General features: G+C 38.6%; 1 protein-coding gene across 1 annotated transcript in view; it reads left to right on the top strand.

The window, feature by feature from the left end:
* The window catches only part of aqr (aquarius intron-binding spliceosomal factor), a 96644-nt gene that overhangs the window by 65920 nt on the left and 13479 nt on the right, over positions 1-17245 (top strand). Inside the window, exons 32-33 of the mRNA XM_033988015.2 lie at positions 4074-4244; positions 10286-10371. Coding sequence (XP_033843906.1) covers positions 4074-4244; positions 10286-10371 — 257 coding nt within the window. The remainder of the gene's footprint in view (positions 1-4073; positions 4245-10285; positions 10372-17245) is intronic.

Below are 17245 nucleotides of genomic sequence, written 5' to 3'. Positions count from 1 at the left end.
TGTCTATCGAAGTACCTGCCCAACTTAAATGAGCCGTTTGAACACTGCTCACACCTCACAGACCCAGCTCACAGTCCTGCGTAAAGACACAGCCCTGATTTTCAGACGCTGTGCGCAGGAGCAGGAGGATCAGGAGGACGTTACTTTCGCCCGTCCCTCATGACGCGTTAAAAAGCTTGTCTGTAGATGTATAATGAAAATCCTGATAGGAAATCGCCACAGAAATCTATTTGATGTAGTAACAAGTTTATTATATCTGTGATAGATCTGCTCTTGTCTCTGCAATGACATATCACGTATAACATATCAGACACGTCGCCCAAAAGTAGAGCCCCAAGCGAGTGAAAATGAGCCAAAACAAAAGTCTTTGGAGAGCTTTTTAACAAAGGGAAAAAGGACAACTGAGGAGCCAGAAGAGGAGACTACGACCTCCAAGAAAAAGGAAGTTAAATTTAAGAGACAACACCAGGCGTCCTACTTAAATATGGGTTTGTCGCCACAGGTGATTCTCACGTGCACAGTCCGCTCTGCGTAATATGCGGGAAAAACAAATGAGGCAATGAAACCTTCAAAACTGCTTTGGCACATGGAGACTAAGTACCTGGGATTAAAAGATAAGCCTTTAGAGTTTTTTGAAAGAAACTGTGGAGCAGACCAGACATAATCACACTGCAGGTGTCATTGTCTCTCATCACTTCTCGATGGGTTCACCTCATCCTGTAAGGTATTTTTTAACAATGTAATACTACCCCAGATGCCTGTAGCCCTACTCACCAAAGACCCCCACCCTGAGAGGGTCATAAAGCAATCTACAGCACTGGGGCCAAGAAGATAACACCTATGACCAGGGCCACTTCTTATCTGTGGCCCTGTTCACCAAGGACTGAGTGCCCCCCATCCTGTGAGGGTCATAAAACAATGAGATTGATCGACTTAAAAACACACATTCAGGGATTTTGCCAAAAGGTTTTTAATGTGTAACCACATGTTGCCGAGAAGAAGTCCCGCCTCACGCACACGCACTGGGAGGCCTATAAAAGCTGGAAACACAAACATCTCAGGACTCTCTTCCTATCCTTTCCTGAGAGTCCGGTGCTTCATTGTTAACTTTACCTGTGATGAACTCATTAAACCCTTCTGACTTATATTTCAGTCTCTTAGTCCTCTTTGACGCTTGCATCAGAAACGAACATTTCTTACAATCCCAAAGACACAAGTGCAGGGCTCCCTCTGATGCAGCGGTTTGGTGAGTTGTATTTTTTATGCACTTAACTTATTTTTGCCATATTTATCTGCCACGTGTAGAAGGCTTGTCTGTGAAAATAAAACCTACGGGTACATTATTCCGTTGCATTATTATTATAATTTAAACAGTGTTATCTTCATTTTAGATGTCAAAAAGTATTTGCGGCTCCCAGTGTTTTATTTTCCGTGGAAACTGGGTCCAAATGGCTCTTTGCGTGTTAAAGGTTGCCGACCCCTGTAGCGTGATGGAAATTAGGTGATGGTTGTGTGTTAAAATGTTAAAAATAATAAATAGCATTAATACAATAAGTTCATTGTTGAAATACATAAGGTTAAAAATTTAAATAATTTCAGTGTGGTAGAATTAAAAAAGGTCATGTCTTTGTAAAAAGGTATATATGTAATTTGTTGTGAGTTCATGCATTTTATTGGTTTTATTCTTTGAACACAGTGATGTTAATGCACGATTCATTTTGTGCACCAGTAAAACACACATATGTCTTGAATTTGATATATATATATATATATATATATATATATATATATATATATTTCAATAAACAAGGGTTCGGTGAATGTGCATATGAAACTGGTGGGGTTCAGTACCTCCAACAAGGTTAAGAACCACTGGTCTAGAGTATTGTGAAGTCACGTGAATGTAACTGTTTAACCTATCGATACTTTGCACTGACATCACATTTGGGGTGTTCTACATGTATCTCTATGGTGGAATGTTCAGCAGTTACCATGGTGACACAATGTACACATTATCAAACATTGTGAAAATGTTTTAAGATAGTCTAAAAAAATACAAAATTGATTTAAACAAGATCTTCAGGAGTCTGTGATCAGTATGAGCATTGGTGCAGTTTAGGTGTTTGATTTTGAACAAAAAGGGAGCGACTAACTGATCAAGTGTTGGCTAATGCTAACTAGCTTATGACTGCAATGTTATTTGAGTGAGACTTGTTTCGCAGCACGAATCAGCTCACATGTTATAGCTTCAACTAAGCCAGCTCTTTCTGGTCGGCTTGGGTTAAAATAAAGCTCAGATTAAAATTTAACAAGCCTCAGATAGAGTAGTGCTTACAGTTATGAACATTCCCTGGGAGTGTGACGCTGACATTAGCTGCAAAGTATCAATATGTGAGGTGTCGTATTTGTATCTGTATTCTACGATTAGGGCGTCTGTAATCGACATAATCAGATCATTTGTTGAATAGATAAATTATTTTCAACTAACAACCCCATTGCACCTGTTTTTATATTACTTAAGGCAGACCTGTTATGCAAAATCGACTTTTCAGAGCTTTTAACCATGTTATAGTTGTTTCCCCTTCCCATTTACCCTCTAAAAGTCATATTTGTAGTGATTCGTGCATGTTTGAGCAATCTTTAATTGCTTATTTTCACCACCACACGTACACACCCACAGCGCTGTACTTACTTTGTTCTCCAATTTTATTCTCTTAATTGGTGATACACATAGGATTTGGCAGCCTTGCATAGTTATTTTGGTACAAATAAGAAAAAAAAAATAAACTACTCGCTAGTGTGATGTGCAGCTATCCATAGGAGTTACACGGCTCTTTGTTGTGATGATGTTTATGGCGATGTCAGTTACCCGCCGTTTTCTAACGCAGAAGTCAGCGGACTTGTTTCTTTTATTAAGTCAGTTTAGGAATGAAACTCAATTCCATCCTCAATTATATTTTTTACACTGCATCAAATACTATTAAAAAAAAACAAAAAAACTTTCTTGGTTTGATCACACCACCAATGTTTCTACCAGGCAAATCATAAATAGACATGATTACAAACCTAGAATGCATTAGACAGAATTTGTATTGCAGGATACTAGTGCAGAGAGCAGAGGTACTTGCAGGTCTCAGATATTTTCAGTAAAGCAGAGAGTGATGCTGCAGAGCTAATTGAAAGTGGATAAATAATGCAGATGTTGTGAGCGCTTTTGTTTCCTGGTCCCCTCGTGAAGGACACCGCCAGTGATGCATCCCATGTGTTCAAATGTCTGCACAGGAATTTGGTTAACTAACAGTCTTGATTTAAGTAAAAGACTTTGATTATTTCACTTGTTTAAAGATGGACTATTTTCCATTTTGTTTCAAATGAACAGCATGGATTTAGTTACATTCATATTTTGGTTTTGAGTAAAAATGACTTGCTATTTCTCCAAATTTGAAAGCACAATCACATGGAAAGTCTGAATGTGAAAAAGAGTGTGATATAAATATTAGCTTTGTGACCAGCAAAAGAAAACAAACAAAAAAAACCAAAAACTAAATAACTCCAAAGTAGTAAATACCATTCAAATCCTAATTATTATCCTGGATTAAGGACACATATTATACAAAAGTTACTTTTTGGAGCTTTTAACAATGTTATATTGTTGCCCCTGTATCTACTACATACCTGTCAAAAATAGATTTGCATATCACCTGGATTGTTGTGTCATAGGTATAAATGTAGACTTCTTCTGTGCAGTTTTGAAGTCCATAAACAATCACCAGATTCGTGCTACGTCAAATTGCGTGGCCCTATTAGCATAGCATTGGTATAGCATTCACAGGGGATAAAGGCTTCGGTTGTGTATTTTCTCTTTGTTCATTCCAGTTGCTGACAGCAGAGGGAGCTCCCACACTTAAATACCTAATTGGAAACGGACACATAGTTTATAAACTGTTTTTCCAAATGTAGACATTATTTTAAGTTAGAAAATGTGAAATACTGATCCCAAGGTGACCAAAAGTCATGTCCTTTGTCTCTTTCACTACTTCTTTCATTAGTTGCTTCTTCTTCTTCTTTTGTAGAACCTTGCCGAGGCAGAGTACTCTGTGGCCCTCTACATGTACATGCGTCTTCTGGGCTACCCCGCAGAGCGCATCAGCATCCTGACCACGTACAATGGACAGAAGCACTTGATCCGAGATGTTATCAACCAGCGCTGTGGCAACAACCCCTACTTCGGACAACCCAGCAAGGTACCAGCGCTCTGTCTATCAAAACACATTAAGGGATATTGTTTTGTGTGGTTATCATTTCATCATAATAAGAAAAAGTATGGATTATCTGGATGTTTATGTCACAAGAACTTAACTTTGTCATTCCAAAAGTTCTTCAAACAGATTACACTTACAGGAGGTGTTTGTCAAAAGTTGTTTCTGGTGTGGTTGAATTGTTAAATCATGTTTCTTCTCACAATAAGAAACATGATTTAGCAATAATTTTCATTTCAGTGCTCAAAAGACCTCAACAAAGCATATCTTGTCTGTATCTAGACATTTTTAGCCTTTATTTAACTAGTGCTGATCTCACACCGTAGTCAGAAGCATCTCTGGCATGTTTTTTATGTTTTTTAAATCCCGTAAATTGATAATGACCTCTGGATGGCAGCCAAAACTCCCTTCTTCTATGGACCACTCCAGAACAAATGTGCAATTACATCAACTAGTTTTAGAATTGCAGAAAGAATTACAGGAATAAAACCTTGGAACTGGTACAAAAACTGGAGAATTAGCATCAGCATCACTAAACAATCTACACCAGCACATGCTTTTTCAGTCAACAGTATCTGCTTTTGTTATATAACCTATTGCCTCCATTATCTGTCAGTATTGTCTCAGTCCTCTGCACACGGCCCTCCTCTTAATCATGTCATATATGGTTGTTGTGACAGTAAGCCCACAGCCTCTTGTTAAATGTCCCGTAAAGTTCCACCATAAAAGCCTCTCCGAGTGAGCTGATGATCCAGTCTGTGTGCACAAGTGCTAGTACTGACACGAGACAGGCGAGGGGAGAGAAAGAGAGAAAGAGAGAGACAGGAGAGGGGGGGAAGGGAGAGAAAGAGAGAAGCGGTGAGAGAGAATGGGGAGAGAGGGAGAAAGGATGGACAAGAAGACAGAGAGAGAAAGAACAGAGAACGTGAGGGAGGGGGGAAGGGGAGAGAAAGAGGGAAAGAGAGAGAAAGGAGGGGGGAAAGAAAGAGAGAAGGGGAGAGAGATAGGGGATAGAGAGAGAAAGGATGGACAAGGAGAGAGAGAGAGGAGGGACAGGGGGAGAGAAAGGAGGGAGAAAGTGAGGGAGGAGGGAAGGGGAGAGAAACAGAAAGAGTGAAAGGGGAAGGAGAGAAAGAGAGAAGCAGTGAGAGAGAATGGGGAGAGAGAGAAAGGATGGACAAGAAGAGAGAGAGCAAGGAGGGGCAGAGGGAGAGAAAGAAGGGAGAAAGCGAGGGGGGAAGGGGAAAGAAAGAGAGAGAGTGAAAGGAGGGGGGAGAGAGAAAGAGAAGCAGTGAGAGAGAATGGGGAGAGAGAGAGCATGGACAAGAAGAGAGAGAGAGAAAGAAGGGAGAAAGTGAGGGAGGAGGAAGGGGAGAGAAAGACAGAAGGGGTAAGAGAAATGGGACGGGGAGAGAGAGAGAAAGATGAAGGAGTAGGAGAGAGAGGAGGGAGAGGGTGAAAAAGAGGCAGAGGGGTCCAGGAGAAGGGGAGAGAGAGACTTGTGTAATATATTTGATATTTGAGAAACAGTACTCTTACTGGAGTAAAAGTTTTGGTTACTCTATTCTTAGAAGAGAGAGTTGTAGATGGGTGTCTGGAAGGGGAGAGAGAGTTGGAGGAGAGGGAAGAGGAGGTGTAGAGAGCTGAAAGGGCAGAGTATCAGAGCTTGGTCCGCAGTGAGACTCACAGTTTGGATTTTGACATAATCCAAAAACCAGCAAATGTCAGCAGCCCCAGAAGTTTTCTGAGAGCAGTTTAATTAGGCTCTGAAGGGACGCCATCATGTTTAGCTGGTGTTTAAAGGCACTGTACCTACTTTTACGGTCTTAAAAATGTGAAATATTTTTAAAGTGTGTTTTAAAAAGCATATCTGTCATCCTAATTATTCACCACAATGCTAACAGAGTACTAGCATAACTTCCTGGTTTGCGGACAATTAAAAATGTTTTCTAATTAGATTCAGACAACACACAGCAGTCTCATTTTGAGCCATTTTTTCCATATATCTGTACTGGTTGTATATAATTCTCAGCTTCCTGCATATTTAGTTTTGCCCTCTTCTCTCAGTATTTCCTCCCACAGTTTGTGTAATGTGTCGTGACCATGTTTGTGCGTGTTTGCATATCTGCCCATGCATCCTGTGACCTGGCTTCTATCATGTGACTCTGCACACTCGTCTCTGCTACTGGAGAGAAGCGCCATATTGTTGCCTCTGGGGCTGCACCTGTTCAGTGCAGCAACAAGAGCACTGAGATATATAGAACATATTTAAGAGATTTACCTAGGTCACTAATGAAGCACGGCTTTTCATGGTGTTTGGTTCATGCCAGAATGTTTTTCTTTGGCAAACAGAGCATTGCAGCAGTGACTGGAGTTGGCAAGTGTCTTGCCCAGGGACTATGTGTGCATGGACAAAGCTTTAAAACCCTAACCCCAGGCTTAGACACTCAACCCACCATGCTATTCTCGACCCATTGATACAGCCATTACATTCACTAAGAATATTTAGAGCACTTTATCTATGGATTGGTGGTAGGGTGGTTAAAGAAATTCCCTTGTGGTAACTTTATGTGCCTCAACACAGCAGTGTATGCAGTATAGCACATAGACCTATAATAATAGATGTAAATTGGAGTTGTACTTGAAAAACAGCCATGTAAAACAACACCCGGGCTTGAGTGACTGACCCGTGTGTGTGCATGCTACAGTAAAAGGCAGAGTGCACGTTATCAAGGGCTGAACCAAACTTTTAGCACTGCCTGATGAGTGGATTTGCATTCATGTCTGCCTCCTTCAGTAAGTAACGCATAAAGCCCGTACACCTTCGGTAAAACCCCGTCTGCTCCAGCCTCTGACTGAAGCACTAGTTTTTAGCTTTAGCACCAATCTCGCTTTTTTTAAAGGGACGGAGGCACCTTTGCCTCTCACCATGGTCCTGGAACATAATCTTACTATTAAAACATAAAACACATATATTATCACAATCACAATGCTTGTCAGAAAAGTCACCATACAATAATTACTTTCAAATATACTTTCAAACAGCAAATGTCAAATGTGAAGCCACAAAAGTAACTTGACTCACCCACTGGGCCTTCAACAGGAGGAGCTGTAAAGTGCCTCCTCAAACCTCAGCTGTTACAAAGCCCATGAGAACACAGAGGTGACAGAAGACCAGGGATGTGAGCACTCTTATTTCACAATTTTAGATTTGGACAGGAAAAAAAATGAAACTAACAAATAAGTAGGCTCAATCACTTTGTACGCAACAAGCAATCTATAGGTTAAGACTACTTCTTTTACACTGAAATACAACATTACCTCCTTATATATATATACAACATTCTGATTATTTTATTTATTTTATTTTATTTTCTGTATTCACCTCCGTTTTGTAATGTTTTCTTTGACGACCAGTTGCACCATTTTAAGCAGCCACTCAAGTCAATAAAAAGCTCTGTGTTTTTATTAGTCCCCGTTGAGTCCAGTCTGAAGCACCAATCAGCTGGTTACCATGGCAACCGGAGCATGCCTGGGCCTATGCTTCATTAGAGCTCAAGGCCTGTCCCTTACTGACCTCAGAGCGTTGCCTCCAAACACCACTGCCCCAATCAAAACATACTATTCGTGTTCATAGGCAAGACTTGTGTGCACAGTATTGATGTAAACTGTTGGATAAGTAATGGAATAATCGCCTTATATTTTTTGTGCATTTTAGTGCATACTTCATCGTGGAAAATTTTACTTTGCAGAAATCATATTTTGTTTAATCTGGCTCAAGATAGATTCATATTTCTGTCACTCTGAATTGAGTTCTGCACATTTGTCAATCTGGAACGGCTCTGGCTGAAAGTGATGACGACCAAGCTGATTGTTCAAGTGTCACGGCCGCGGAACAAACCGAGAAATCAAACTTTTGTTATATCCACTTGAGAGAAAAGCACAGACATCTTCCCTCTGCACATTTTCCACTAACAAAATATGTACTTTTTCTAAAATAGGCTGTAGTACATCTGTCGGTGTTGCCATGTTTGTTTCGGCTCGTCGGGATCCAGAACACACACTTGTCCAGTGCTTAACAAAGATTTGAGTCTGGTCGCCGGTGAGTTCAGATGGCTGTGATTGACAAGTGGATTAGCCAATCAGGGACACACATGGTCTGTAAGCAAACAAATATGACTGTTTATGAGGAAAAAAGAACGGAAATAATATCACTAGACTGAAAAACATTGCGTACTTCTGCAGAATCAATGAGCAAAGAACTAAACTCATGAGAAATATCCTTTGACAAAATAATAGATGAGCAGTGAGCGCTTTTGTTTCACGTGTCACTGAAATAAACAATGACTGGACGGTATTATCAGAATGTAGCTCGAGGCGAGGAAGTGGTGACCAGACTCATGTCCCTCTGTATAAAAAATACAGAGAGATGTAGTTCTAAATTTGCCAGCCAAATAAAATGTCTTCTGGCTTTAAAAAAAAAAAGAAAAAAGAAAAGAAAAAAGCTACAAAACAAAAGCTGCTAGCAAGACATCCACTTGGAAAAGGAAGACATTACTATGATATCCGTAGGCGGAATAGTTTTTTGAGAACATGAACTGAAAATGCAGCAAACATACATGAATGAAATAAAAGACATGCCTGTGCTTTTAAAGTCAGAATGTTTAACGTTTTACAGTAAAAAATGCATAAAGGCCATTGTAAACAGAGCTGTCAGAAGAACACATAAAAGCAGTGTTGTGCCTGTGCACTCCGTCTTGTCAAGTTCAGAAAATCCTTTTCACTCGGAGCACACCGTGACTCCAGCCCGCTCCTCTCTCAGACAGGATTACTCTGCTCTCAAAGCAAATTGGCTGACACCACTTTCCTATAGCTTTGAAAAACATCTCCTAGCGCTCCTCTTTCATTCTCCCTCGCCCACAAAACAATCCTCCCTCCGAGTTTACCTCCTCCAGGCCCTGGCCCCTCCGCCCACTGTCCCCCGGGGCCCAGGTAAGAGGCTGGGGCCACAAATGCCCTCTAAGCCGGTTTAGTGGAGCTGGCTGTCCGCATGGCCCGCAGCGATAACGGCTACAACAAGACAACACAAGCTGCGCCGCTTCTCTGCACAAGGACACGTTAAGGAGGAAAGTGCTCCAGCTCCTAAACACATTTCATAAAGCCGTTGGAAATATACGCTGGACAGAATATTTCACTTAAATAATTGACGGTCTTTGTAATGTTCTATTTGCAGCCAGTCAGATTGTGATTTTGATTTGACAAATAAGAGCGTCAGCTTCAACATAGACCAGATGTTAAATGGCATATGTTGTGCAAAATGAACTTTATTGATCTTTCAGTCATGTTGTACTGTTTTTCCCATTATCAAAAACACACCTGGAACTGTATTTTGCTTTATTCACACTTAATTGTCTTCTATGCACTAAAAACATGCTCTGGTTGCATATTACCCAGATTGTTATGTCACAGGTAAAAAAAAAAAACAGACTTCTCCTTTGCAGTTTTTAAGTCCATAAACAATCAAAAGACTCATTCTGTAGTCAAATTGTGTTCACAACAATGCATGGCTTTATTAGCATAGCGTTCACGTAGCTTAAGTGCTTCATTTTCTCATCGTTCATTTCCATTGCTGACAGCAGAGGGAGCTCAACACCTCATTGGAAATGGAGATGTAGTTTATAAAGTGTGGGAAAAGTTTACTTATCCCACGTTTAAAAGGGAATTAAAGCCACAAAAATTCATATTATATGTCCTTTAAAATAGTTGCAAACAGTTGCACTTCCTGATTTCAGCTGATTATAAAGTTCAAACTGACTATTTATCTGTATTTAGAAGGAGATGGCAAATGGGATTACTTTAATATGTGTGAATCAGGGGGATGCATAGTTTTGAGCTTGTACCATTGTTACACGTTGAAAGTATGTTTCACATTATCAGCTGTTGATGTGACTTTGCTGTGTAAGTTTAGCCTGGTTAGCTTGTTTGTGTTTTGTAATGCCCTCTCTGTCTCTCCGTGTGCGTGACAGGTGACCACAGTGGACAGGTTCCAGGGTCAGCAGAATGACTACATCATCCTGTCTCTGGTACGCACCAAAGCCGTGGGTCATCTGAGGTAAGTGACGATGCATGTTTCAACTACTTCGCAAATTCAGTGATGGCAAAATAATATTGTGTGCACATCATTTTGGACAGTAGGACAAACTGAGCACAAAGTTGCAGAGATTTATTGAGTATATTAGTGTCTCTTGACTTGGATCAGTCCATTTTACTGCTGATGTGGGGGTGTTTTGGTAAAAAATGAGAGACATTACACACCTGCTCGTTAATGATTGATACAGGAACATTTGATCACATGACTGTGAAAGTCTAAGCCACAACAGAACTGAGATGGGGAAAAAGTGCCTGTTTTTAGCCGTTTTATTTTATAAAAATTGAATATATTTCAAGGTCAAGCAAAACTGAACACTTTGGTGCCACAATCACAATTTAATAATCTGGTAACGAACTTTTGTACATACACCTGACCCTGTTTTTTAATGTTTTAAATCACATGTGTCAAAGTCAAGGCCCGCGCGCCAAATGCGGCCCTCCACATCATTTTATGTGGCCCTCGACAGGGTGAATTAAAAGGTCTGGTTTGGTCTTAAAATCTCAATTTATCAGGAGATACACAGTTACACAGCCATATTTTTACATCTAGGCAAATGCATATGCAATATTTGTAACTTGAATAAGTAATAAATACATAAACAGTTAATTAACATGTTAGTTAGATTTATTTACAGTTGGCCCTTTGAGAGCAGCCATTTTGCTGATGTGGCCCTTGGTGAAAATGTGTTTGACACCCCTGTTTTAAATGGACTTTTGTATTTATACTTATTTATATACTATAATTGTATTTTCAACAGGGCACCCATGAAAAAGAGAGTCTAAGTGCTCTCACTGGGCTCCCTGTATAAATAGAGATAAAGAAAGATAGAAGGCCAGGTACTGTTAACCTATTGGCTGGATATCACGTGTCTACACTCGTACTCATTCATTTTGCTCCAATACTGGGAACCAATACCACTTGATAATGTTGTCAAAATTATTTGAAGAAGGCTTGCTAATACCTTTTTTTTTTTTTTTTTTTTGCTCACTGTTTATATATATAAGAGTCAGAAGGTTTGCTATATTTTTAAGAAATTTCCACAAACTTTGGTTAAACAAGATACTTATGATTAAGAATCTGTATTCACCTTATTCAGGAAGTTGCCGTGGGCCCCGCCATCGTCATTGGGGTTGTATTATTTTGCATGAGGCTGATGAGCTTGACAGCAAATAAGTTCTATAGGGACAACAGAGCCATTTTAAAGCCTCCAGAGAAACAGTGCAGTGTTGACTTGTGTCTCATGAACATAGAACGTTTTACTCAAATTAACTGATATTAATTTATATCAGATTATAGCGGCAAAACTTTTCCCAAATTCTCTGTTGAAATTAATGGGATTCTCACTTAACCGGAAGTAAGCGTGATTTAGTTTCACTTACAGGGAAAAGTGGGCAAGGCCGAATAACGTGAATAAAAATTGAACTTTGTGATCGCATTGATATTTGATATTGGCACATTTTCAGGCAATATCTGCAAATCCTTACCAGCTTTTTCCCTTCTGTGTGATTTGCTTTAGATTGTTACTATAGGTCCTCCTTTACTAGTGGTTACAAATATGACTGTAGATGTGTGACTTACCCATACACAAAATTCAAACAACTATCATAACTTGTAAAGCTGCAAGGTCAGAATTAGAACAATAACACTTGTATAACGTCACATAACATGTTTTCAAATGTATGTGATTCTTTTAGTCGTCTTCTCTCAGGTTTGATTACCCTTGAACCTGTTCAAATACAAACTTTGAACAAATGTCTACTTGTAAAATGTAAATCACAAATCTAATCACAATCAGAGCACTTGGATCGTTGTTAGCCCTATTAACTTGTATGTTATTTCCAACAAAACAGCTTTAGTTGAGTCCATGTGATTTTAGTTGTTTTTGCCCTGCACATTGCTAACACTGCACAATGTTTCACAACTGAATCGAAATCACGTTTGATCAAATCGTAAAGGCTAGATTTATTTAGGTAATAGAATGTCCTCTGTTTTTATAGTAAAATTCTTTCCTGTAATTTGGACCTCTACGAACATGTGCTGAAATGTCCCCGTGTGTCAGAAGCCCTTCCTGCGTCTCCATGGGGAGCTGCTAACCCTGTAGTTTAGACCTCTACAAATATGTTCTGTAATGCATGGGATTCTTGTATTAGTTTATCAGTACATATTTCAGTCTTCTTTCAAATATTAACCCTCCTGGAGTTGTTTACAATGTGAACATATATCACAAATCTAATTACATTGCAGTATTTTAAATTTAGACTATTTAATTTTGTATATTTATGGAGAATTGTCGTGTGGGAGCGAGAGGGATGTAGGCTTGTGAGCGGAGCATTGCACAGAATCTTACAGCTAACCTTAAGGAGGGTTCGAGTAGGGCCCGGGAGAGAGCACTAAAGTACTCAGACATGCATGGATGATATCTAAAACCTCTACAGACATGTTTTTGATGAGGGAAGAACATTATAACATGGTAGAAAGCTAAAAATAAATACATTTCGCATAATACCCTCTCTTTAACTGTCCTCAGTTTTCTTGCCCTTCTCCAAGCTTCACTACGGCGATGCGTCTCTTATGCTGAAGTATGCATGAGCCCAGGGTAACGTGGAGAGTCTAAAGGTCTTCTCGGGATAGCAGCATGTCTGAGGAGGTGTCTGCTACTAATGGTCCTGGAGAGAAGAAGCTATTGTTAAGAATAAGAATACAGAACAATAGAACTCTAAATACTCTTTAAGAGATGGGCTTGTTAGCTTAATTGCTGTGCTAGCATATAGTAGATCTTAAGACTGCAAGATTAATTGCAATTAGGCCTGTCACGATAACACATTTTGAAGCACGAGATATACTGCAATAAAAGATGATGTTGAAACTATTTTATGTCACTGACACATTGGCAATAATGGAATATAATCCTAGTAAAACATTAAATACAGTTTCATTAAAAGGCATGAGCTGCAGCAGGTAAATAGCAGAGTGATGCAATGATTATCCAGAGAAGTTACTTTTTCAACCCTCTACAGCTCAAATCACCATTGATTGCCTCCATGTTCTGAGCACTGTGACGAAAACTTCTCATAGGGCATTATTATTAAAAAATCCCTCGATCAGTGGCAGTAAATCAAAGTTACAAGCTAGAGAAATATAGAGCTGGCGTAAATATTCTTATGCTACTGATGCTACTGCAATATTAAGTGAGGATTTCTTTATTACATGTCAGGCACATACCTCCTGGAGTGTCTTGATCCTGTGTCGATCTGTCTCAAGTCACCTCAATGCAGTGGGCTCCTTTTCGGGTCCTTGTGTGTAAGTTTTGAAGGTTTAAAGCGGATGTGATCACATTCATTCTTCACGTCTCATCTTTTTACTGGAGGAGTTTAACTTCCTTTACAGTATGGCATCACTCGCTGGCTTGACACACTGTGACAGCTGTCTACTCTCTGAAGAGAGGACTGATAGATGTAAAATAATCCATCATCCAAGGGATGTGCAAGCTACAAATCTTTATACACTAAATGCTACATTGATTGAAAAAGTCACCACCTATAAATATCTTGGGTTTTGGCTTGACATAAACGTGTCCTTTTAAAATACATATCTCAGAATTACAACAGTTAAAATCTAAATTATCATTTTGTTATAGAAACAAATCTTTTATCCCTTTGAATTACAGAAAAGACATTGTTCAAGAATTTTTTCTTTCTGTACTGGAAAATTTAGAACCAGACTTCAGCTTCTACTTTGAAACCTTTAGATTCTTTTTAGACACTCTTTTACTCAGCCCTTCATAGTCTGCATGAATAACTCACTTGTTTTGTTTTTTACTTTGACACAGGCACTTTTAATACAAGATCTCATGATTGTCTATGTCTAAAAACTGGCCACAGCAAAACTGAAATGGGGAATAAAAGTTTGATTATTTTGCTTCCCAAAAAAGGAATACATTTCAAGGACATACAAAACTGTTAGATTGGTGCCACTGCAGAACTTTAATAATCTGGTGATAAACATTTATACTCACACCTGCTCCTGTTTTTTTTTTTTTTTTTAAACTATTTATTTACATGATATTTCACAATAACAAACTGAATACATATCTACTGATAACACAAATATAAAAAAAACACACAAAAAAAAAAACAAAAAAAACAACAACAACACACCAACACCAAATAAGCACACACAAGGGGGACAATATCATACCAAAAGGAGCCTTTATAACATAAAATATCAATAATCTGGTCTACTTCAGATTCACTTCACACAAAAAAAAAAAACAAAAAAAAAAAAAACACAGGGAATCTATTACCCATTTAACTTTTTTAGTCCATACCTATATGTGTTATTGTCTGCCATTCTGGGCCTAAAAACTCATGCAGGGGCGACCAGTCCTTAACAAAAGAGTCTAGCTTTCCTTCAAGGACATTGTAAAGCCTTTCATAAGGCAAAATTGATAGAAGTTTTTCACGCCAGAGGGTGAGGGAGGGAGATTGTTCCTGGATCCATACCTGGAGTATAGAAAGGCGTGCAGCGTACATAATAACATTAAGCATTTTTGTTTCTCGAGTATAGTTGTTTATACCCAATATACAAGCCTTAGGGTCTTCAGGTACTTTTACTCCAAGATATTTTTCAGTTTCCTGAAGAACTGAAGACCAAAATGAAAGAATAATTGGACATGACCACATTAAATGAAAATAGGTTCCTGCTTCCTTTTTGCATTTAAAACAAAGTGTTGTGCAAGTTTCATATTTACTCCGAGTTACAGGGGTCACATGCATTTTATTAATAATTTTATACTGTACTTCATGAGATTTATTTGATTTAGTGATTTGTTTTGCATCATTTAGTACTTTGATCCACTGTTGATCATCCAATTTAACACCAAAATCATATTCCCAACTTTTCTTAATATTAATAACTACACCTGTATTCATATTAATATGGTCATATATATTTGTTATAATTTTATCTTTAAGCACAACAGCTTTTATAAAAATATTATCCAAAATACTGTTTTTTACACCATTTTTGTAATATGTAATAGAATTGAGATAACTTCTAATTTGCAAATATCGAAAGAAGTGAGCTTGTGGGAGATTAAATTCATTTTTTAATTGTTGAAATGACTTTATAAAATCATCTACATAGAGATCTGATATTTTTGTAATACCTACTTCCCTCCATTCTTTAAAGCCAGAATCAGTACAGGTGAGTTGAAAATCTGGATTATTAGCAATAGGTGCTGAAAACGAATATTTGTCAATACTAAAGTGTTTACGGATAGCACTAAGAGATTTGCAGATATTTTTAAGAATATAATTGTTTTTAATATTAGCATATACTTTTTCCAAACATAAAAAGGGGAGATATTCTAGCTGTGCAGTATCTAAGCCAATTCCTTCTAAATCAGGAAAACAGAACAGGCCATTTTTAACCCACTCTGAAACAAATTTTAATTGTGATGCCCAGTGATAGAATTGGAAATTTGGAATCCCAAGGCCTCCTTTCTGGATGGGCAGCTGAAGTTTCTGAAGTTCCATTCTAGGTCGCTTGTTGTTCCACAAAAATGCTCTTATAGCACTATGTATTTGTTTGAAGATTTTAGAAGAGATATATGAAGGTAGCATTTGTATTATATACAGCAAGCGAGGAAGAACATTCATTTTTATAACTGCTACCCGATCCATCAAAGATAATGACAGAGTCGTCCATCTGTGGAGGTCAGTTTTAATCTTTGCAATTGCAGGTAAAAGATTATTTTTAATTAACTTATTTAAATCTGTAGAAAAGTATATGCCAAGATATTTAAACCCATTTGTAGTTACCTTAAAAGGATGAAAGCATGTTATACTGTCTGTTATATCTCCAATTGGAAGGGCTAATGATTTTTCATAATTAATTTTATAACCTGAGAATTGACTAAATTCCTCAATAGTCTCCTGTTTTTAATGTTTTAAATGGACATATGCAGTTGTTTTTGTTTGTATTGTAATGTATTGTAACAGGGCGCTCATGACAAAGTGAGTCTAGTGCTCTATTGGGCCTCTCCTTGTATGAATAAAGATAAATGAAATTAAATTATATCTTATCTTTCGCAGAGTTCACTCCCGCTATCATTAAGAGCAGGTTCAATTGACAGCGTTGCTAAGCGATTGCTCCCTACCAAATTTGCAGTGCAGGCAGGAAGGGGCTTTACCTTCAACAGCTTCACTTTGGATTGGCTCTTTGGTTGCTATGATACTTGCGGCCGGAATTTCAAATATAGAACTTGGCTCCTGATTTGCTATATTTAGCTTATGAAGTAGTTCTTATCCATGAGGTAAATATCTTACCAGCAAATATTGTTTATCAGCTGTAGTTGCATAACAAACATCGGTATCGGCTCCAACTCCATGTGGGATCATCCCTGCTTTAAACATTTTTGTCCTATAGCCCTACGTATGGCACTCAGATACATCCACCTTGTTTTTATGCTTGAAGAGATTTAGAAGTTTCGTCAACACCCAAACCGTCAGTTCACTCTCTCTTTCTCACTGTGTGTCCCTAAGCTCCACACTTCTCTTCTCCTCCCTCTCCCCCCCAGCTCTGCATCCTTATCTCCTCTCCTCCTCCCTCCATCCATCCATCCATCCTTTCTCTCCTTTGCTCATTCCCACTGAATTGATACGTTCTGAAATGGCCTGTGTGCGCTCTCAGCTGCCTCCAGATCACCGCGAGCTCTTCACACATAAGGCTCTCCACGAGTTAAACCAGACAATCGTGGCTTAAGTCCTTTTTGACGCCACCTTAACCTGAAGCTGAGAAACGTTCACCCTGACATTAAACTGTCTGAATAGTT

The sequence above is a fragment of the Periophthalmus magnuspinnatus genome, chromosome 22 (assembly GCF_009829125.3).
Source record: "Periophthalmus magnuspinnatus isolate fPerMag1 chromosome 22, fPerMag1.2.pri, whole genome shotgun sequence".
Taxonomy (NCBI): domain Eukaryota; kingdom Metazoa; phylum Chordata; class Actinopteri; order Gobiiformes; family Gobiidae; genus Periophthalmus; species Periophthalmus magnuspinnatus.
The sequence above is the reverse complement of the archived record's forward strand: the minus strand, read 5'-3'. Positions and strand labels throughout refer to the sequence as shown.